Below are 22655 nucleotides of genomic sequence, written 5' to 3'. Positions count from 1 at the left end.
ATTTTCCCTGGCCAGGATTTTATTCAAAACAAAGGTGGTTGGCTTTAAAAAAAGAAAAAAGAAAGAAAGTACTCTCACACTCCCTTCTCCTACTCCATCAAAAATAAAAATAAAAAATCAGTAAGTCTCTCTGGTCAACTGATTGATTTTAATATCATTATAAAACCATAACAACACATATGTAATACCTTAATCAATAAAGAAATTTTAAAAATAAAATAATAAAAATAAATTAATTTTTTTTAAAAAAAACACAAAACAGTTTGTTCTGGATGTGCTAGTAAAGCCACCATGCAAAGGGTTTAGGGCAGTGTGAAATTACCAGGGGCCATAAACCAAACAGCATCTTTCAAAGCTATTCCAGAGAGCATGGTTCAAGACAGAAATACTACCTGCAGTCACCAGGCTGGAAGAGAGAGGCAGAGCTGCTGCCAGGAAGAGCAAGAAATATCTGCAAACGGCTACTGCAATTGGTCAAATTTAGCTTTTCTTCTAATTTTTAAATTACCAAATTATTGTAGCCTCTTATATACCAGGGTGGAACTGTCTACAGCCAACCCCGAAGCAAACCAAATTGCCATTTTTTCTCAGGAAATCTAAGGACTTAACCTCTCATTCAATAACACTGCATATTTATGAAGCCAGAGTCTAATTAAATTACATCAGTCAACAATCTGATTTTGCTAAACTTCCTTTTCACAGAACTACTAATAGAGATGTGTGAATCCCCAAATATGAATGTTTAAATATGAACTATTAGCACTGTGTTTTCTAAACAAACCCTCTTGTAAGCACATCCCAGTTTTCTCCCACTGGCACATCCTCTCTCTCCCACACCCCTCTGTTTTCCTTCCACATCCTTGCCCCTGCCATCCAGTCTCCCACCTCACTACTCCCATAATCCAAATGGCAGAAAAGTGTGAATGAGCAAAAATCCATTTTGTTATTACTACCATTTCCTTCTGCTTACTCTCAAAACAGAAGCTGTATAAGGGAAAAATAGGTCACATATAAAATTACCAAGAGAATCCTTCATCCAAAATCATTCACCAAATGGAAGCTTCATAAACACTAACTGGGGGCATCATGAAGGTGGCTACGAGACTTCCTGGAGGGAATCGCTTCATAAATTACATAAATGTCTAACCATTATGCTGTACACCTGAAACGGATATAAAATAATATTGAATGTCAACAGTAATTGAAAAATAAAAATAAAAAAGATATGTTCTAAGGGTGGGGTAACAAACTGCCTCAGTTTGCCCAGGACTGAAAGGCTTTCCGGGATGAGTGACTTCCAGGACTAAAACCTGGACAGTCCCAGGTTAAACCAGGGGGTTGGTCACCTTATTTAGCAGCAAATACTCAATGCATTTCAAAGACAAAGAATTTTTTTAAAGAATGCAAAACATTTCATTTATATTTTATGCTAATCACATGTTGAGATAATATTTGGGATATATTGGGTTAATAAAATGATTAAACTTAACAAAAAAAAATGAGGGCACACTCCACCAGTGTGGCTCAGTGGTTTAGCATCGACCAATGAATCAGGAGGTCACAGTTTGATTCCCAGTCAGGGCACGTGCCTGGTTTGCAAGCTCAATCCCCAGTGTGGGGCGTACAGAGGCAACTGATCAATGATTCTCTCTCTCATCATTGATGTTTCTATCTCTCTCTCCCTCTCCCTTCCTCTCTGAAATCAATTTTAAAAAACAAAACAAAACTGAGGGCACCATGACAACTCTGGCCTGGCCTCGGGCCTTCACCTGCAGTGGGTACTGAGCACTGGACCTATCTTTAGAGGACACAGCATCCTATTTGATCTCGATAGCATGTAAAGAGCCCTATAGAAAATACAATATTTACCACAATGAGAAGGAGTCATTTCTGCATAGTGAAAAAGATGCCCCTTGACAAGAGAGAATCCATTCCCATAAATAAGTTCCAGAACATCCTTGATAGCAATAACTGCATGCAGTCTGGTAGCTAAGAAATCTCATACCAGTTCTGCCCCTCTCATATGGGTGGCCTGGAAAAAGTTACCTTCCTTATTTCAAGCCTCAGCTGCAGAAAAGAATCATTCCATTTTCTCTAGCTGACCATATAGCTTGCTGCAAATTCCCGCTTGCTCTGCAGCTTATAATGCTCTTAAAATACACAGATTATCTCAAATATGTGATTCTATAACCCCAGTTCTGAAGCTAAAAAATTATACTCTGGGTTCCTGGCATTTTATGTTTTATATTCATTTTACACCAGCATTATAATCAGAGTAAATATTCAAAAGCTCATAGGAAAACATGGCTTTAGTCTCCTTTTAAACAATTGAACCCCCTTACCGTTTTATACTTGTTTCAAAGAAAAATTCTGAAAATTATAAAATGCAAGTGATCATTTTGAAAGAAAAAAAAAACAAAGGGGCAATTAGATTAATCACCATTGAAATAAGCTGCAGAATCCAAATGAAATTCCTCAGAGGATTTGTGCAACACGGTTAATAATTGTGAAACATACAACTTAAGCTGAAACTGAAGGGGGGCCCTTCAAGTGTCCAAAGATATACACAAGCTCACATTTTACAAAATACAAACTCTGTGCCTCTTTACTGGTTTAATTTCTGCCTTTCAGTAAAGCCATTCTCCTTCACCATCAATGCACATACACGTCTGTGTTCTTTCACATGGTGTGTGTGGGTGTCCATCCCACTGAGCTCAACGAAACCTCTAGAACCACTGGGCACATTGAGCAAGTGCAGTCAGGTGCAACTAAACATCCAACATGGAACGCGTTTATTTAATGAACCTTCGTGTGTATGGAAGTCAGTGACTGATGGCATTAGAACCAGCCAAGCATAAGGGTCATTGGCATTCAACATCCAAACTTCCTAAAATAAGCACAGCCCAACCTGAAAACCTACGCTTCTGCTTTTCAACATTTCTGGGTAGCAACATATTTTTTCACAATCCGTTTTCTGTTTTCCCCACATGCCTTCTCTAGAATTTCCAGCACTCCCTTTGCATGGGAACGTTGACAGAAGAATTTGTGTCTGGGATTCTAAAACTAAGAGGCAAAAGCAACAGGAAAATACTGAAATGCTCTCTCACCTAACAGCTACTGATTCTGTGTTTGTTTGGGTTGTGTTTGGTATAGTTTTTTTTTTAAATATTATTATTGATTTCAGAGAGGAAGGGAAAGGGAGTGAGAGATAGAAACATCAATGATGAGAATCATTGATCAGCTGCCTCCTGCACACATCACACTGGGGATCGAACCCGCAACCCAGGCATGTGCCCTGACCAGGAATTGAACTGTGACCTCATGGTTCGTGGGTCAACATTCAACCACTGAGTCATGCCAGCTGGGCTGGAGTAGTTTTTTAATCTGAAAAAAAAAATTATTGTTCCCTTAAAAATGGCCCCAGGACAAAAATGTCAAAAAAGATGACAGAGCTCCTGGACTCTCCAAAGATCATCCACTCTCTGATGAAGTCTCCCCAACAATGACCTTTCACACTGAAAATCTCTCACCTGTTACTGCTACAAAGGCCAGAAATCACAGGCAGAAAACAAGTTCATGGAGCTAAGTGCTAACAAAATATTTCCAACTTCCAACCATGTAATGTAAAAACTAAAAAGGAGCCTTATATTCAAAAGTATGTAACCCTGAAATCACCCCCAAAGGTGGCATTTGGAGCCACCTTGCTATCTCTGCTATCTTTCTGATTCTTTAATTCAAATGACTTCCTTCTTCCCAGTTTCTTATCTCCAGGACTCATTGCTCCCCACTGCCTGAGCCCTTCCCCACCCCACCCCCCCACCCCCCCACTCACCCACCCCCCACCGCTAGAGATTCTGATTTAATTGATTTGGGGCAGAGCCCAAACATTGAATGATATATTTAAGCTCTCCAAGTGATACTATGCAACCATATTTGGGTCTCTGTATCCACTCTTAACTTGTCCACTGCCCTCTGTCCAAAAATAAAAAATAAAAACAAACATAAAAAGGAGTAGATCTGAGAATCATTAGCCCTCCCTTACTTAAATCCCACAGATTATTTAATTATGCAACTAGCCAAAGACTTGGCTGCAAGGCCCAAGTGACTTAGATATCAAAACAAAGTTGAGAATGGGCAAACGCGACTCCGTTTCAGATGTTATGTAGGGAGGAAAGATTCAGAAAGTCGTGGCCAGCTTTCCTTGCCTTAACAATATGCTGGCGACCTCAGGCAAGTTCATGGTCATAGTGCATTGTTTAGAAAATCAGATTGGAATCCAGCACCATCCACGGGTAAGCTGTAAGGTATAAGTAGCTTGTGATTTCAGGCAATGAAGTAATAAAGTCTCTGCTAAGCCATTCATTCAACAAAGATGTGTCGAGCTCCCTAAATAAAACTAAAATCATCAAGTACTAGAAATCACCACCCTGCAGATAACTCTGGGAAGAAAATGAAAGACAAAGAGAAGGCCAGCCCTCATCATAAAGAGAAAATTGCCCGTTAAAGCTGCAGCAAAACCCTTCTTCACTAAGAGTTGTATGAAATCATTTATTTCAATTAAGATTACCTGTATCCAAAACCATATTACCCTTTACGAGTTCTGGAATACTCGGGCAATGTACTGTTCCACTTTTACTGCTGGATGAAAAAAATTAGGCAGTGGAGTGTTCAGATGGAGTGCTTGGGCTTCAGAGTAAAGCAGATTCAGGCTGGATCCTAGCTCTGCCCTTGGAACTGAGAGGCCTGGGGCAATTAACTAACGTCACCAGTGCCCTCATCTCTAAAAATATATATAATAATACCACCCACCTCACAGAGGTGTGAGAACTAACCTCAATAATGCATGAACACTAAATAATCTTGATTAGCACTATTACTTATTGTTGTTGTTATATGCTATCTCCATCTTACAGATGAAGAAACTGAGGCACAGAGAGGCTAAGTTGCTTGTACCTGGCCACACAGCTAGGTAGCAGCAGCGCCTAGACTTCCACCTAAATAATGTGGCTCCAGATTACACTCTTAACCGCTCCCTACCATTTTTAATATTCTATAATTTCTAGAACTTTTAACAGTACATTAAATTTACACAGCTCTTTACAGCTTGTAAAAGGGTACACATGTCATCTTATTTTAATAATACGAGTCTGGAGGAAAGTGTTTATTGTTCATATCTTATTCTTGAGGACGTTTTGCTCAGAGGGTTAGTGGCCTGCCCAAGGACACCAGGTTGATAAGTAGCAAAGTTGGAACTCAAACTTTGAACCAACTTTCCATGCAGCAGTATCCACCAGAAAACATGGCATCCAACATATACTGCATTTTTTATCACCCCTAAGGGGCAGGGGTGTGGGGGGAACAAAAGCCTATCATCAAGGTAGATAGAGGGCTTAAATCACTGCAAAGAGCATTTTCCGAAAGTTATTAGTAATTGTCCAGTCTACATAATGAGATCTCATGATGTGATCAAGCAAATCACACCAAGAATGGTGGAAGGAAGCAAATGGTGACATTCCATACACCCTGGAGGCTGTCTGCAAGTCCTGGCCAATGCCACAGACTCACTTGGACAGTTTCCTGAGGTGCAGCTCATTCTATTAGGTATCAGAGTATTTTCTTTTCTTGAGGGTAAAAACCTTGGCGACTGAGATTTCTATCACTCAAGGGCAGGAAGAGAGATCTGATATACAGATCATGAGGCCCTTGCATAATGTTTTTTACCTTGACATTTCCCATCCTCTTCAGATCCACCTACCCAGTGTTTTTAGGTCAAATAAATGCAGATACAACGTAGCTTTGTGGGTCAAACCACATCTATGCTGGTGTTTTAATATTGTAACATGATCAACAAAATGCCTAAATCACTAGCATCTTATACACATTTAGGCAAATGGGGAGTTTGTTCCCGTATTGCAGACTGTACCCAGCAGTAACGATGTCGAATGCACGGATTTCTGTGCCAAGCCTAGTGGCTGGAACATTGGCTTAGACACATACGCATAGCACAGCAAGATGGTTGGCAAAGAGAACTGGAAGAGAGGGCAGTGCTTTTTATTCTTATTTCTGTTTTACAAATAACAAAATCACATGCCAGCCAGAGCTACAAACCCACGGACAGTACTTCCTTCTGCTGGATAAAAACTGTGCCTAAAAGCAAGATGTGGCTTTCAAAACCATGGTGACTTGAGTTTGGGCATTTTGATCAGATATTTACTCTCAGAGCTACAAGTGAGAAGGAGTTGGAGGAAACTCTTGGAGACCCTCCGAAAAAAAAGAACTTTTCCTTGAACTGTGATGGCAAAGGTTAGGTTGCTCTACTGCACTGGGATAAAATACACTATAACTGGTGACCCTGGGAAGAGTAATTTGCCCATCCACAAACCCAAGGCTATGGGGCATACACCTCAAGGACATCCTGCATCTTAGTCATTGCGATCGGCATTTCTCTAACCACAGACCAATATGATGGTGGGACCTTTCAGGAAACATTGAATTGCCCATCCGATATATAAATTCCCTTTATACTACACATTTGAAGGCACAAAAAATAAATTTAGAAAGGTGCCTTAAAGGGCATTAAACCCTCAAATTTTAACCCTCAAATTCTTCTGAGCTTAGAGGGATATAGGTCAAATAATTGCTTGCAAGAATAGATGTGAAACGAAGGCATCCTCTTGGTCACATCCTTCTGTCCAGATCATAGTGATTCAACAGTAGACCTGTTACCCTCGCTCTTGCACTTACCCCACTGTACTGAAACCCTCTGCTCACATGTCTGTCTCTCCCAATAGACTATCAGTTCCTCAAGGGCAGGAAACATTTTGTTTGTCTTTCTGTACTCAGTGCCCAACACAGTGCTTGGCTTAGGCTGTTGAATATATATTCAATAAATATTGAATAACTGGACTGAATTATGGGTCCGGAAACCTAATATGCACCTCTGATGCTGCCAATAACCTAGTGTTTACAGATCAAACACAAAACTTCCATCTTTAAAGGAAGATACACAAACGCCTCTGTGCTGGCTCCCAGGTTGTGGAGTCAGCTAGCTAAATGCCCATGTGGTATCTATAAATGGATTCAACAAGTAAAATCAAATACAATACTTGCACACTTTTTCTGCTTCTGCCCTAGGTTAAAGAATGGTACAAGTTGAATATGCCTGTTATGACCTGTTTCAATGCACCATACTTCAAACACTTAATAACTGTTCTCCTCATTTCGCTCTCTGCTCCAATGTCGCCTTCTCAGAGAGGTCTTCTCTGACCACCCTTCTAAAAGGAGGCCCCTGGGTGCTCTCTAGCAAGTTACACTGCTTAATCTTCTTCATCAACATCTGAATGTGACTATGTACATTTATTTCCCACGAAATGGGAGCTCCCTGTAGGCAGGGGCCTTAACTGTGTGTGTGCTACCACCTTTCCTTCACCTAGAATTGTAGCCACTAGATAAATAGCTGTTGAATGAATCTGTGGTAGTCACCAAATAAGTATTTATAAAGGGCTTAGTTTTATTTTCAAGCATCTTGAATGAAAACCATATCAGCATTAACACACATTTAGTGAGGCAGGCAATGACCTCCACATCTGACATTAAGAGAAATGAAATACGGCATTCTTTTCAGGTGAAAGACCCCAAACACTTGGAATGGCACTGCAGCTCATTGGGTGTGTGGCTTCACAATGGTAACAAATTATTTGAAGAAGAGTCAGGCATAGGGTTCCATATTCCAAGTTCACAAAACCACTCTGTAGGTACTGACAGCCAGCAACGGGCACATGGGGAGCTTCATCTCCTTTAATAAACCATTCATTGTCAGGAGTATACGGGTGTCTGTCAAATTCAGGCGCTCAATGTTTTTAGGAAAGTGAGTGTTTCTAGGATTTTGTTCATCATTCCTTATATATACTAGGCACTCAATAACTATTTGTTGACTCGATTTGATTGATTTCATTTAAAATATACTTTGAAAATGTTAACAAGAGCAATGCTCCATGGAACAATCATTATGCATCCACACGCACACACACACACACAAAAATATGGATTTGGAACAAATGCTATACTCTAAGGAGTCAAAATCACAAAGTAAGTTAATTCTTTAAAAGACTTATGTGTCTAAATTTTTAATTCCTTGGATAGTACTTTTTAAAATCCAATCTAAAATGTCTAGTGTTTTTAATCTAATATAATCCAGTGAGCTTTAATAAGCAAAGTTGTTCCCACTAGAACCAAACCCAGCTACTCCATTTTTGTAACCTTCTGTGTAAAGGAATGGGCTGAATTAATTTTTTTCTGAACTTTTTTATAGTTAATCAACAACATTATTGCCAAAGAAAACCACTTTCCAGAAGTTTTTCTATCCTGGTTTATAACTTATAATCAAAAACTGGAATTTTGCATCTGATGGGCTTAAGCGTGTAACATTATACTGTCATATTTTTTGATGCTATAGTTAAAAGTACAAGATAGTTTCCATTATAAAAATTTTCCCATAGCCTGGTTACCCAGTGAAAAACATTTTCCTATAAAAATGGTATTTCCAATTCATAGGTTAGAAATTATTGTGGGTAATTTCTTCAAAAATAAAAACATCAGAAATGTTTGATTGGTTCAGGAAACTGTCTGCATTTATCTAGTCACGTCAGTTGTTTTAAGGTGTATATAGAGGATTGAGTAGTGTGATGAGAATGTACCATGCAAACAAATCACAATTAAAAAACAAACTGGAGACTTGAAACCCTGACAACTTCCTTATCCTGATCCAGTTAGAGCTATATGGATTGATTTCAGCAACTGCCTGTTTTGAGCAGCAGGAGAAAATGAAAATGGGGCATAAATATGAAGGCCAGAACAATCCCGTAAGCTTGAAAGACCACAGATACATCACAGTGGATCTTACAAAGATGTACCTTAGCTCTGGACTTCAACTCTTGGTCTTTCAGGGGGAAAGATGCTTGGAAATCTGATCTGTCCTGACAGGGTGAGGCAACCCTCTCTGACCTTCCCCAAGCCCTGCTGTGCCCGCTGCTCAGAGGCCAGCATACTTCCACCTGAACTATGAGCTTCCTTTAATTGTACACTTTACTTTCATTTTCCTTTAGCATCCTGGTTTGGGGAACTTCTCCATCTGTTCTGTTCTGAAAACTGGAAAGGACCCAAATGTCATGCATAGGGGATGCTTCAATAAGATGTTACATCCAAACAATGGAAAACTTACTGCCTTTTTTAAAAGAATGGGTAAGATTGTTTTGTACTGGTTGGGGGCATTGTCTGAGGTATATTATTAGCTTTTTAAAAAAGAAAAAAGCAAGTAGCTGAGAAACGATATAAAGCTATATATATGTATGTGCTAATAGATGCATGGGGCCTGGCCTGTGTGACTCAGTGGTTGAGCGTCAACCCATGAACCAGGAGCTCACAGTTAGAGTCCTGGTCAGGGCACATGCCGGGGTTGCGGGCTAGTGCAGTAGCAGCCAATCAATGATTCTCTCTCATCATTGATATTTCTATCTCTCTCTCCCTTTCCATCTCTGAAATCAATAAAAATATATATTTTTAAATAATAGGTGCATAGGGGAAATCTGCAGGACTTTAATTAAACGATGAATTGTGATCATCTGCAGGCAGTGTGCGACAAAAGAAAGAGGATGGACTGCAAAGAACTTTTGTTTTCTATGTGATAATTCTTGCAGTCTTTAAATTGTTAGAACAAGTGTGTATAAATTTTGTAATGAGAAAAAAATCATGTTTCTAAGATAATGAAAAAGACTGATAAAGACTTTAAGACATTATATAGATAATATATGAGGGTGAATCAAGGCTGAGCACACGTGTGAATGCCTGTAATACCAATGCTGGAATTCAGTCCATGAACCACTGAAACTGCATGAAAATTTTTATGCATATTTGCATTTCTTGGACAGGGGCTCCCTATTTTTCATCAGATTCTTGCAGGTGTCTGAGACCCAAAAGAAGGTCACAAACCAAGATAGTTGTTCCATCCTTCCATTCATTTTTGTTACTATTTTATCATGAAACATTTTATTACTACTTAATTTCATAGTTCCTGCCAAAGGCAAAGTCTATAATCAACACCAAAGTATAAAAGCTGTGGCTGTTAGTCTGCCCTCATGTAAAGAGGTTCCCAATGCCTTAAGAGCAGGATAAAAAGTCACACCAGGCTGGTCGTGGGGGAAGAAAACTCTTAATGGGCAATGAAACCCTGCAGTCGTTCAGGGCTTGAGAACAGTTATCCAAGGTACAAATAGCCCTGTTTTCTCCAAAATGATGAGAGATTTATGAAATGGGTGAGGTGGGGTGGAGTGGGGGTTATGGAGTGAGGAATGGGGTGTGGAGATGTGAAGGGAGGAAGAAGTCATAGTTGCATTTGAATTAGGGTGTCCCTGTTATGTAAGTAGAGTTCATTTAATCAGTGAAACAAGATTCAATGCAGCATCATTATATGTCAGCCTTAAATTGTTTAAAATGGCCTTTCATTATCAATGTACTTTAAAACATACAGCAAAATTATTGTTGCTATGATATATTAATATGGCCTAAAGTGGGCTTCAAATTTATGTAAACCTTGGCTTCTGATGACTTTTGTGAAGCTGACTAATCCCAAATTCCTAGGAATTACTTGAATGCACCAACTGTTCCACCATCTCTACCTCGACTCCACCGACAATCTGCAGAGTCAGGTCCCAGTTTCCATAAACCTTAAGATCAAGTGTAGATCAATAACAATTTACAATTTAAGGGAGAAGCCATGGGTTATATCTGTACTGGCAAAATGAGGAACATTACTGGTAAAAATAAGGAACGATACTCTACTTCCCAAATGTGCTTTCCCAGTGGTTTATCACTGTCAAAATAGGCCAGTTTGTGGATTTCGTATGCAATGAAAGTGTCAGGTATCCCAGAGTTCTAGTGCTGACATTACCTGACGTCACAGGTTTTACAGGCAGAGAATTGAAAGAATTCACATAATCCACCTAAGCCCATCAATAACCACCACCACCTAATTGTACTGGTATCTGCCATATGCAAAGCATAGAACCAGGCACTATATAAAACTGGGCTCTCCGGGAGTTTTACAGTTTAGCTAGAAAAATTAGATAGATAGATAGGTAGATAGATAGATAGATAGATAGATAGATAGATAGATAATAGATAGATAGATAGATAGATAGATAGATAGATAGATAGATATTCAAGGAACTTATAATAAAATGCCAATATGATGGTAGGTAAAAATTATTCCACGCTATTGAAATGAAAAGACAGAGAAACCATGAATCCAAGAGTAATGAGGATGAACCCCATGAAAAAGGAAGGGTTTCAACTACATCTTAAAGGAGTTAGATGTTGATGGTCAAAGTACAGGATGGGTATAGCTACAGACTATGACAATATTGTGGCCAAAAGTTGAAAGACAGAAACAAAATAATGGGCATGCGTTCAACTCTTACTATATTTAAGACACTAGTTTATCAAATGCTCACATGAGGTAAGTATCTTCAGTCTATTAGTAAGAAAACTGAGGCATAGAAAGATTAAGTGGCTTGTATTCCTTTCACCCAGCTAGTAATTGGTGGAGCCAGGATTCAAACCCAAGCAAATTCAACTCATAACCTGAGCTCAGAATCACCACATTTTTCTAATTCAAGAGTAGGAGGCCCCCAAAGACCAAGCTAAGGAATTTGGGCTTCAACATCCGGTGTAAATATTGCAAGCTAGCTGTCTGATAACCCATCGATAACCCTTATAAGCATGGCTCATCACTACTCTAAATCCTCCTCTACAAGCATTGAATGATCTGATGATTTTTCCAACAATGTTAACCAATAGTAACAAGTATTTATTGACCAATCCCTTGACTATAGCACTGATTTAGATATTTCAAAGCTCTGATTTCAAACTTTATTGGAAGTGTGCATTGTATTGGTATTCCGTCACCATACCCTGCCCTTTTAGTCTTCAGGACTTAATTTTTCCTGTTATTCACCTACCATTTCTGCTAGAAATAAAACTCATGATAGTAAACAGAACAATGTATGTTTATATTCAAATGTTCCCTGAACATATATAACCCTGTTGCAAGGAAAGTCCTTTTTGTCAATTAATATACTTATCCCTTAAAAACTACTTTCTCCATCCTAGATTTATGTCTTAAAAATCAGTTGAGTTCTTCAGTTACAGATGTACAGGACAGGACATTTGGACCCTCCTAGGTGGTAGGGACAAACTCTTCCTCTGTTATACCCACAGTAGCCAAACGACTTCTTCTCCCACTGTGGAAAACCACAGAAAACTGTCTCCTCATGATTTACTGCCAACCCCCAGCCCACAAATCAAAGAATGGGGTTGAATAACAAATAAGAAAGAATGGTGTCCAGTGGCTATGTGAAGGGGGAGTGAGTGTTTCAGTTTATTTTCTTAAACCAATTAATGATGAAGCGGCATGGAAGGAAAGAAAGACAAAACATGGCCGTGAAAGACTTTTTTTCCAACTAAATGGCTAGATATCAGATTCTGTAATAAGTACTTCCACCTATCAAAACACACACACACACGCACACACACACACACAAACTTTGAGGTAGAGGAGGAAGATATAGATCTTAAAAATACAAGGTAGTATTCAGGAAGGCTTGTGGCTATCGTAAAATGTTGGGACTTTAAAGGACGCTTGGATGTCATCTAATCTAGACAGTTCAAACCCAGGGTCCACGAACTACACATGACAGACAGAGGTGTTCGGTTAGGCCTGCAGAATGTCGTGTGTTGTCATTGTTGTCTTTTAAACTGCGCCAACATTTTAAAGTAGAAAAAATACACAGAACAATCCAGATAAAAAGTGGAAGACCTAGCAGCCCTGGGCCCCCTTGCCCAAATGGTAGCAGTGAACCGGGCCTGAGAAGCAGCTGTGACTTTTAGAGAAGTCTTAAACTCACAGTCTGCCAATCCCCACTACTCCCTCTTGTTCTGAAATACAAAGGCTGGATGACAAAATTTTTAATAAAAATAAGAGTTTAGCCCAGCCAGTGTGACTCAGTGGTTGAGCATGGACCAATAAACCAGGATGTCACTGTTAGGTTCCTGGTCAGGTCAGATGCCCAGGTTGTGGGCTCGATCCCAGTAGGGGGCGTGCAGGAGGCGCCAGTCAATGATTCTTTCTCATCACTGGTGTTTCTCTCTCTCTCTCTCTCTCTCTCTCTCTCCCCCCCCCCTTCCTCTCTCTGAAATCAATAAAAACAGTTTTTTAAAAGATGTTTAAAAAAAATAAGAGTTTAGTGCTTATACCCACCTTGCCTAATCATACATTGTACCTGCCAGTTCCTGTAAGCTTTTGAGTTTACAAGCTCTACTCCAGTTCAGTTCCCTCTTTTAGAGAAAAGCAACTCAGCTAGGGTAGTAAAGTGACTTACAAAACTCATTCCATTAAAAGTAAAATTTCCATACACAATGGATCATGATCTAGTGACAACTGGAGAGTATGCACCACTAACTTTAGGCTGTGTGCCTACAGTGTCTGTGGAGCAAAGTTGAAATCTCAATCACTTTACATATACAGTGCCCACTCACCCCAAGATTCTCAAGTTTGCAGAACAAATGTATTGCCTATTTTGGTTTGGTAGACCGTTTTTATGAACCCAAATTTTAGATATGGCTTCCCTTTATCTTAACCAGTGGTCCTCAAACTTTTAAACAGGGGGCCAGTTCACTGTCCCTGAGACCGTTGGAGGGCCAGACTATAGTTTAAAAACAAAACTATGAACAAATTCCTATGTGCACTGCGGGCCCGGGATGAGTCGGCTGCTAAGCAGGACAGGCAGCGGCACCCAGCGGGCTGGATAAATGTCCTCGGCGGGCCGCATGTGGCCCGCGGGCGGTAGTTTGAGGACGCCTGTAAGGGCAAGATTCATTGAGAAGACATGCAAAATGCTTACTCTATGCATGCAAATACTTCTAAAAATGAACTGGGTAAAAACAATACAGGAAGGATAATAATGTCTAAAAGATTTCTCTACAGAAAAACTGATATATCAGAAGATAAGTGACTAAAATTTATTGGGTGTTCACTTGTATCTTAAATACTTTGCATACATTTACCCTGTTTAACCCTCAGAGCAGCCCAAGAACAGTGGTATGTACAAGGACTTGCATAAATGCCATAACCTGAACAAGCCCAACATACAAAATTAATTCCTTTAGCCTTGTTCTTAAACAGGTTGAGAGTTAAGGTTATATAGTTAGTGACCCCTAAGCAGGTGTCTGCTAAGGGAATTAGTAAAATCTCTTTTCCAAATCAAATCTCTCCTTTATCATTGTTATAAAAGTTAGTAGTCAAGGATTTGGCTGATATACAAGCCAAAAAAAGTTAGCTAATGAATAAGAATAATAATTAAAATCAAAATAAGAAGTAATTCAAGAATGAAAGCTTTTGAAGAGTAAGGAATTTGATTAAAAATTCAATTGCTTTTTTTCTATAATGAAACAGTTCTTTAACCACAAAACAGCTTTTATAATAATGCAGAAGAGTATGGTTCCAAGTAAAACACTCCCCCATTTTAATCATGGCTATTATTTTTGAAAATGAAAATGGCTGAGGTCATTGTAATCTATTTTAGGGTTTGCATGGGTTGGTGGTATTTTTTTTCTTGGCTTTGAGCTCTCCACATTACCAGCTAAACATTATGGGTTTTGCTATGTACCCTTTCAAATCCCATTCTTTTTAATAATGTTGTACTTTATACACATAAATTAGAGTGAATTCCACTTTCTTTCCTAACAACTCCAGATGGGGTCCACACTTTCAAGAGGACTAGAATTTGCCTTTTTTTTTTTAAATTGTGTGTACTTCTTAGAACAAGTATGTTCCTATCTGCATTAAAATGCCGTGGATGTTCAAATGCTGAGAGATTAGTAAAAACAGGATTCATGTGGTCCTTTTCAAAACCAAACTGAAATATGAGAATAACATCTGTGTAGCTACCCCTTCCAACTTACAAAGACAGACACAGATAAAGAAAAAAATGCCCGAAACAAAACTCAATCTGGACAGAAGGCTACCTCTACCAATACCTATGGACTGGGGGAGTCTATAGATATCCACTTAAGACACATCAGTGAAGCTCTCTGTCCCCTATAGGACATGGCAGGCAAAACTGTCACATGACCTAAGGCACTACAGTTCCACAATCAGGCCTCCCTTTAGATGTGATTAATATTTCACTGACTTTCTGAATTTAACTTGGTTTTTATTATAACTCACTCTCCCATCACACAGACTAGCCCAAGATTTCTCCAAATAGCACCAACCCAGTCACAGGAGAGAATGTTTTTGCAAAGCACACATATTGTAAAGGTTTGCCTACTAAAATGCTTTAAGCTCTGTTTGTTTGTTTATTTTTTTAAAAAAATCAACTTGCAAGGCCAATGTAATAAGATGCTGTAGCTTTTATGAAAGGTGAAATAATTTTAAACACAGACACACAATGAGTTTATTTATTTAGAAACTTGTTAAAGAGAGTCTGGGAATTCAAATATTCAATGTTGACATTGTACAGAACTGGCCAGGAGCCAGAACTCAGTCTCCAGAGGGACCCATTGGACAAGGAATTCAGGCCTTTCTCTCCTCCCACTTGAGCTAAATAGGTAGAGGCCATTAGTTATACCCACAGCAATATCTGAACCGCACTCAAATAAGCTGCCCTAGCCAGGGCACTTCAAAGGAGGGCAAGTGTGTTTAGCTTTTTAGTGCTGAACTAGAGCAATATGTCACACTTTTGAAAGAGTTTTGTAAACAGTTTCTTCCTTATGTAGAAACAACTCTGAAGTTTCTTGTATGGCATGTAAGCAAAGGTAATTAACAAGGATTATACTTTTTTCATTTACTGAGGGGGGGAAAATAATACCAATCTGTGTGCGAGCCGGGGATCTCAGAGAAGCACAGTTTGCCTCTTCCTTTCTCCCTCTCTTGTTTTCTGTGCCGTTTATCTCTTTTTATCCTCTTCCTCACACTTGTTCTCACTACACAGCCAATTTCCTTGAGAATTCCCTGGTAAATTCCGAAGGCCAGAAGAGTAGGGGGGGGGGGGGAGAGGATCTAATTTTAGAAAGAAGACCGTAGCAAATGGCGTGGGGAGGGAACTAATGGCTCATACTAGGCAGTCCAGCGGAAAAGAAAAGCAGACCCCACAGACCTTTTTGGAAAGTGCCTAGAACGGCAGCTTGGAGCCGAGGACGGGTTCACCACCACCCTGGAAAAATGTGCGTGACATCCTCATAGTGTGGCTGTCTCTCCATCTTTTCCCCAGCCTCTCACCCCTTGCCAAACAAGACTGTGAGGGGGCGGGGGGGGGGGGCTGCCCTGCTGGGGACAGTGAATCCATGAGGTGTGCCCGCCCTCCTCACTTGAGTGGGTTTCTGAACCCTGGATGTGTGAGTGTGTGTGTGTGTGTGTGTGTGTGTGTGTACACCGTCCAGGCAAACCGCTCTGAGGGAAGCAGCTTGCCAGGCACGCAGCACCTCTGAGAGTGGAGAGGGAAGAAGAGTTCTGGCCCCAGCTTGGGAGCCAGGAGCTGGGCAGCTGGAGGAGGCTCTGCCTCCCTAGGCACTAGGGCCTCCCCAGTTCTACCGCCACTCCCCATCAGGGCCCACTTCCTCCGAACCAGGCGGCTTTAGATGAGGGGTGGGAGGGTGTGCCCAGCTCTTGGGAACAGGGCTCTGCCAGGCACTGAGTACCTTGGGAACAGAGTAAGAGCCCTTGGCCAGGAGCTGACAAGTCAAGTTTCTCCACTTCAGGGCCGGCTTCCAGCAGCGACAAAGAGGAGGGGGTGCAGGGACAGTGGGCACTGAGCTGGGCGGGCGCTCTCTTGCCCTCCTTGCCCTCTCCTTGCCCCGGGACAATGGAGCCAGGTGTCCCCAGCTGTGGCCTCCCTGCATCAGGCCACATCTGCAGCCTCCTCTGCAGCCTCGGATTACCTGGCCCCAACTTCCCAAACTGAAATAAAATAAATTCCAAACGACAGATGTTTAAAGGGAAACTGCTGATAGAGTTACCACCTTCGACTTTTACCAAAAAAAAGAAGGAAGCAAAAATATCGTGGAATGGCGTGTTCAGTTCTGTTTGATAAGAGACCTACGTGTTGAATGTGGTCGGCAGAGGAGGCCCCGGTGGCAGGGAGAGGCCTCCGCTCAGAGAGCCCTGAGAGCCGAGCCACCCCGCCAAAGGCACACTCGCGGGCACCCACCCCACGGCCAAGACCTGCGACGCTTCAGCCCCCACAAATAGAAACCCGAAAAAGGAGCTTTTCTTTCCACCCTGCCTGCCTCTGCTGCTAACGAACCGTCCCCTTCCACAGGGTTGAGGATGAGGGGGAATGAAAAGCGTTATTAACCTTCCCTTAAACACAGATTTTTTTTTTTTTTTTTTTGGCGAAACATAGAAATGCTGCAGAAAGACTACACTCCAAGTGCCAAATGCAATAAAGAAGCCCTAAGCCAAGGTAATGGTCAAGTGATGGCAAGTAAACCGCCTTCCTCGAAGGGGCCGCTGCCTCCATCAGGCCAGTGTTTTTCCTCCTCAAAAGCAGTATGAAGTAAGCAACTAAGATGGGTTTTTTAACAAAGCTCTGTGTTTTCATCTGCAGGGCTGGTTTTTGTTTGTTTGTTTGTTGTTTGTTTGTTTTAAAATGAGGGAAAATCTATGTAGGTAGGCATAGGAGGAGTGCAGGCTGGAACTTGGGTGAGTGTTTCCTTTTTTTCTCTGAGGTATTGGGCTGCTAAAACGGCCGTCATCTACCTTACCTACTTCAAAAACCTCTTTTTAAACAGAGATCAAGTGTACAAGTAACAAGTGCCCCTGTCACCTTCTGTGTCTTTACGAGACTTCTGAGGTGCTGGTAGCTAAGGGGGGGTGACTCACTGCAATGCGTTCATTGCTGTAATTGAAACCCTGCGGGTATCACTTTAGGGAAATGGGGTGGGGGTTCCTTCACTGTTTCAAGCTCTGGACAAGCTAAGCAGACCCAGCCTCGCTTCTTTCCCATCATCAGGAGAAAAACAGATGCAACTGGCATTTCTAGCACCGCCCAGGTGCCATCCTCACTGTCCAGGAAAACGCTGGGAGACGCTCGGAACTGCAATCCTGGGCTTGGCTTTTATTTTCCTTTTCTTGAAGATGGGAATGAAAGCCCAGGGCTTGAGGCAGTACACATGTCAATCTTCTTGCTTTTCCCTTCTTTATTTTTTAATTAAACGGTTTATTCCTCCCAAATGATTGCAACGAATTTATAGGTTTAAACTATTGTGTTTTTTAAAAGCCATATAAAAATGGGAAAATGGGTTGTGCATTCATTCTGGGTTTAAGTTCAGTGGGGACTTTCAGGGTCTGTGGTCCCTGGTCTAGGTCCATGGGATCCTGTATGGAAGCCTGGCAGGACTTGGCCACCAAAGAAATTTACAAAAAGCAGAAAGAATAACAAGCAATGGAGAAAACAACTGTTTCTAGGTGATTTGCTTCCATTGCAATGTTCATTTCCCGCAGCGAGCAAGGTGGGTTTGCTTTTTAAAGTATGCTGGTCACTCAGCCTCTTCCTAAGCCAGAAAAAGAAAGAAACCGGCGCAGACAGAGCGGCAAAGTCTTCGTTGGATTGCGCGGCAGGGGTCACCACCATGTGCTTGGAAACTCACGCATTACGCGGGGGAGGGGGGGGAGAGAGTTACCAGCGCTTCATAACACACCAAAAAAAATTGCATCGTTTTAATATGATTTCCTTTATTGCCCAGATTGTGACTGAGCTGCATAAAGCAGTACTTCTGTCTGAGAAAGGCAGCTGTGGTGACAACAGCTGGAACCGCGCGAGGGGGGACCTGAGGCTTAGCAAGAAAAGTTTGTCGAGTTCCCATCTAGTTCGCAGAAAGCGGCAGCGGCATCCTTAGAGGCACTAGACTCAAAATAAACGGCCCTCCCCACTGGATGGATGACAACTATCACCAGACCAGAGAAGAGGCTTGTTTTCTGGATGTTGCGTGGGCTGTGCGTGCGGGAATATTTTAATACGACAGCATACAGCCTGGCAATTAAAACAGTTGAAAAAGTTGCTCAAAAAAATTCGAAGGGTTTTGCGTTCTGCTTTCACTTCAGCGGATACCCGGCATGAGGCGCGCGAAGCCTTCGGCTTTCATTTCACAATTTACACTTGGTTGGAACAGACTCTCCCCCCCCCCCCCCGCCCCAATCACACACACACGCGCGCGCACACACACACTTCTAACCTTTAGTCGCAATTGAAGTCCCCAGGCCTGCAAGCATATGTACATTTATTCCTCCTCACATGAAAATAAAGACATCGGCCTCATTTAAAAGCAAACAGGAAAAGCAGGAGTTCCACCGGCGCGCTTTGACACTGGCGCAGCTAAGTGAAATGAACAATATCCAAAAGAGAAACAGATGGGCTGATGACCCAAACCGCCTTATGTTTAGGTTGATCCCTGAGACCAGGGCGAAGGGAACCGTGCTGGGGAGTGAGGGGATGCTTGGGTGAGGACTGGATGGAGCACTGGACAAGCGCCTACAGTGACAGCATCTCTCGGGGCTAGACCGCGCGCTCGCACCGCCACAGAAACCCAGCCGGCCGAGCCGGAACCCGAGGCTTCCTTTCGAAACGCGGCTGCTGCGGGGACACCCGAGGCTGCCGGGTTTGGGCCGTACTTGATTTTAATATGCAAGGGAGGGGAGAGGGGGAGACGAGGGATTTCCCTGGGGAGAAGCATCCCACCCCCTCCCCACCTCTGCTCTTTCTAGGCTACGGGCAGAACAATTAGAGTTCTGTTTTCTGCGAGTGGGAAAGCGAACGGCGGCCTGTCCTCTCCCGAGGCTGCTCCAAGCCCCACGTGCTGACACCTCTCGGAGGAGCACTTTGGACCGCTCCGGATTGCTCCGGGTCTTGGTACCGCCGAGTCCCCTTAGACTCGAGGTAGAAACATTTAAAGAAGCCCAGTCCTGATACCTACAGTCCCTGTTGACGCTCGTGCCATATGAGACAGTGTGGGCTCCTCGGGCAAAGCCAGACAAAGTCACCCAACACTTTTGCGAGAAGAGTGGGGGGGGGGGAAGGGGTCCCGCCGCCCCCGCTCGGAACCCCGTGGCCCTCACCCCGCGCGTCCCAGGCCGCTCCACGCCGAGCAGGCAGGGGGCGCCGGGGAGGGTTAGTGAGCCGGGAGCCCGGCTGCATCCAGGAGAGCGGGAGGCTCTGCCGCGCCTTCTCCGCGGCCCAAAGTCCCGGCAGCCCGCCCCCTGGGGGTCACTCGGCGCCCCGCCAGCTTTAAGCTCAAGGGCCGCGGAGCGCGCCCTTTCGGCCCCCTTCTTCTCGGCGGCTGCCGCCGCTGGCTGCGCGCCCTCCACTCCCCGCTTTCCACGCGCTTGCGGGGCCTCTTCTCTCCCCACCTGCCCACGGCTCGGCGGAGCGGGTAACTCTACTCTGCCTGTGCGCCCACACACACCCCGCGACTACAGCCCCCACCCTCGTCTCCCCCACTCCCCACCCCAGTCCTCCCACCACGCCGTAGAGCACAGCCGAGCGCACAGCGCCCACTACCGCAACCGCACTTCGGCGCAGCCCGCCAGCCCGCGCAACTTCCAGCGGCCGCCTCGCAACTTTTCCCAACTCCACCACCGCAGCCTGCCGCCGCCACCACTGCGGCTCCCTCGGAGCCTGCCACCACCCCAAACCCCAGAAACAAACCGAGAACCAAAAATTCTCCCTTCCCTACTTCCCCCCCTCCTCCTCCGCTCCCCCTCCCACACCCGGGACTAGCTGGTTGGCCAGAGGCAACTCTCCTCCGCCTGGGGGAAGGGGAGGGGGAGACTCTCTCATCTCTTCTCCCCCCACCACCACCGCCACCCCACCCCTTCCCGCTCGCTCTCGCGCACTCTCCTCCCTCCCACCCCAGTCCTTGCTGCCCCCACCCCCACCTCCACCCCGGGGTTGCCACAGCTGGTCCGTGCGCGAGTCTGAGGGCTGCCGGGCTCCTCTGGCGCCCAAACCAAGAGCGAGAGCGCGGGCGGCGGGGCGCGGAGGCTGGGACCGGCAGGTTGCTGAGGCTGCGCTGCGCCCGCCCTCCACCCGGGGCCCCGGAGCGAGCGGCAGCCCCGCGCTCACTCCCGGAGCGCTGGAGACAGATATGCAAGATGGCAGAGGAGGGGAAAAGCCAATAGAAAAGGGATATTGCACCTACTTGTGGCCAGTTTCCTTGCCCTGCCTTTGGATCTCATGCTGTGCCCAGTCCTGCAGCCGCTGGTGTGTGGTTGGGGTTTTTTTTTCTTGGATCTTTTCCTTCTTTTGCTCTCCCTCTCCCTCCCTCTTCTCTCTCTCTCTCACTCTCTCTCTCTCTCTCTCTCACACACACACACACACTCTCTCTCTCTCTCTTACACACACACACACACACACACACACACACACTCGGTCTTTCCCTCTTTCACTCTCTCCCTCCCTCTCTCCCTTTCTCTCAATCCACACTCGCTATCTCTCCTGCATTGTCAGTTTGGACACCTTCGCACATGCGCGCTAGACGCCCCTCCAACATCTCAGCGCCGCCAAAAAAAGTTTGGAGCGATTTATCACTTTGATTTGGAGATCTTGTCAGATGGCAATCGCCGAGGAGGCGGAGAAAGGGAGCCACGGGGAGGGCGGCGGGGGGCGGGGAGCGAGCGCGGGGAGCCGGAGGGGAGCAGACACTTCGCCCCTCCACCCCCCAAGAAAGGAATGAAAAAAACTCAGGCAGAGTATTGATTTCGTGTTGGAATGACCAATAAGCCTCTATCATTATTATTCCTGTTTTTCCCACCATAAATTGCAGGATATTTTCTATACCGTCCATACCAAGAAGGCGGGTGGAGGAGGACTTTTTGAATCTTTCCCATACTGAGGAGCTAGCAGGACTGGGCTCTCGAAGAATGATCCGGGAGAAAGTGAGATTCATCCTGAACTTCGGGAAATCAGATGCTGCCGCCGCTCCTGCTACTGGAGCTATTGAGGCTTCTGCTTTCAGAGTTGAAAACAGAATAAATAACTGTTTCTTCTCGATTTTAGGTATAATAGCAATGCTTGTCGTCACCCTTAGACCATTTTAGTGGCCTATTCTCACCAAGTATAATTTTCTCCTTTGAATCCCAGGTCCGGGCAGGCTCGGGCATTTGATATCCAAGACCTCCTGCCTTCCCTGACTGAGGTCGGCTGTCACCTTCCGGCCTCCCTCGCCGCTGCCCCCGTGCCTCGCGCTGCAGCTCAGCCTGCCTGCCATTTTCACTCATTCGCTTAAACCCACAACCTCCAGGGTCGTAAGAAGAAGGAGGTGGAGAAATCTATCTCCCACCCTCAAAAAATACATTGTTGAAATTTGCTTTTATTACAGGATTTGCCAAGGAAGTGGGTAGCAGAAATGTTCATGGTAGACTAATTCCAGCTACGTATAGATTTTTCTCTTGGTACAACCTCCTTGCGTTAAACAGTTTTGTTCAGTACCTTCCATGAGCTATTTATGTCCCCCATTAATATCTGTTGCAAATCCGGCCAGACACCATAAAAGAAAATTACAATCTTTTCAGTCTCTGTTCTACAACAATACATCCTTGATGTTCA

General features: G+C 43.7%; 1 protein-coding gene across 8 annotated transcripts in view; it reads right to left on the bottom strand.

Annotated features, from left to right (window-relative positions):
- The window catches only part of MECOM (MDS1 and EVI1 complex locus), a 591080-nt gene extending 569471 nt beyond the window's left edge, over positions 1 to 21609 (bottom strand). For all 8 annotated transcript variants that reach the window (XM_080656198.1, XM_080656192.1, XM_080656195.1 and 5 more), the window contains exon 1: positions 21250 to 21609. In XM_080656198.1, the coding sequence (XP_080512324.1) occupies positions 21250 to 21286 (37 nt within the window). In that variant the 5' untranslated portion in view covers positions 21287 to 21609. The remainder of the gene's footprint in view (positions 1 to 21249) is intronic.
- Between the last annotated feature and the right edge of the window lie 1046 nt (positions 21610 to 22655).

Source organism: Plecotus auritus, assembly GCF_963455305.1.
Source record: "Plecotus auritus genome assembly, chromosome: 2".
NCBI lineage: Eukaryota > Metazoa > Chordata > Mammalia > Chiroptera > Vespertilionidae > Plecotus > Plecotus auritus.
This window is presented reverse-complemented; position numbering and strand designations above follow the sequence as displayed.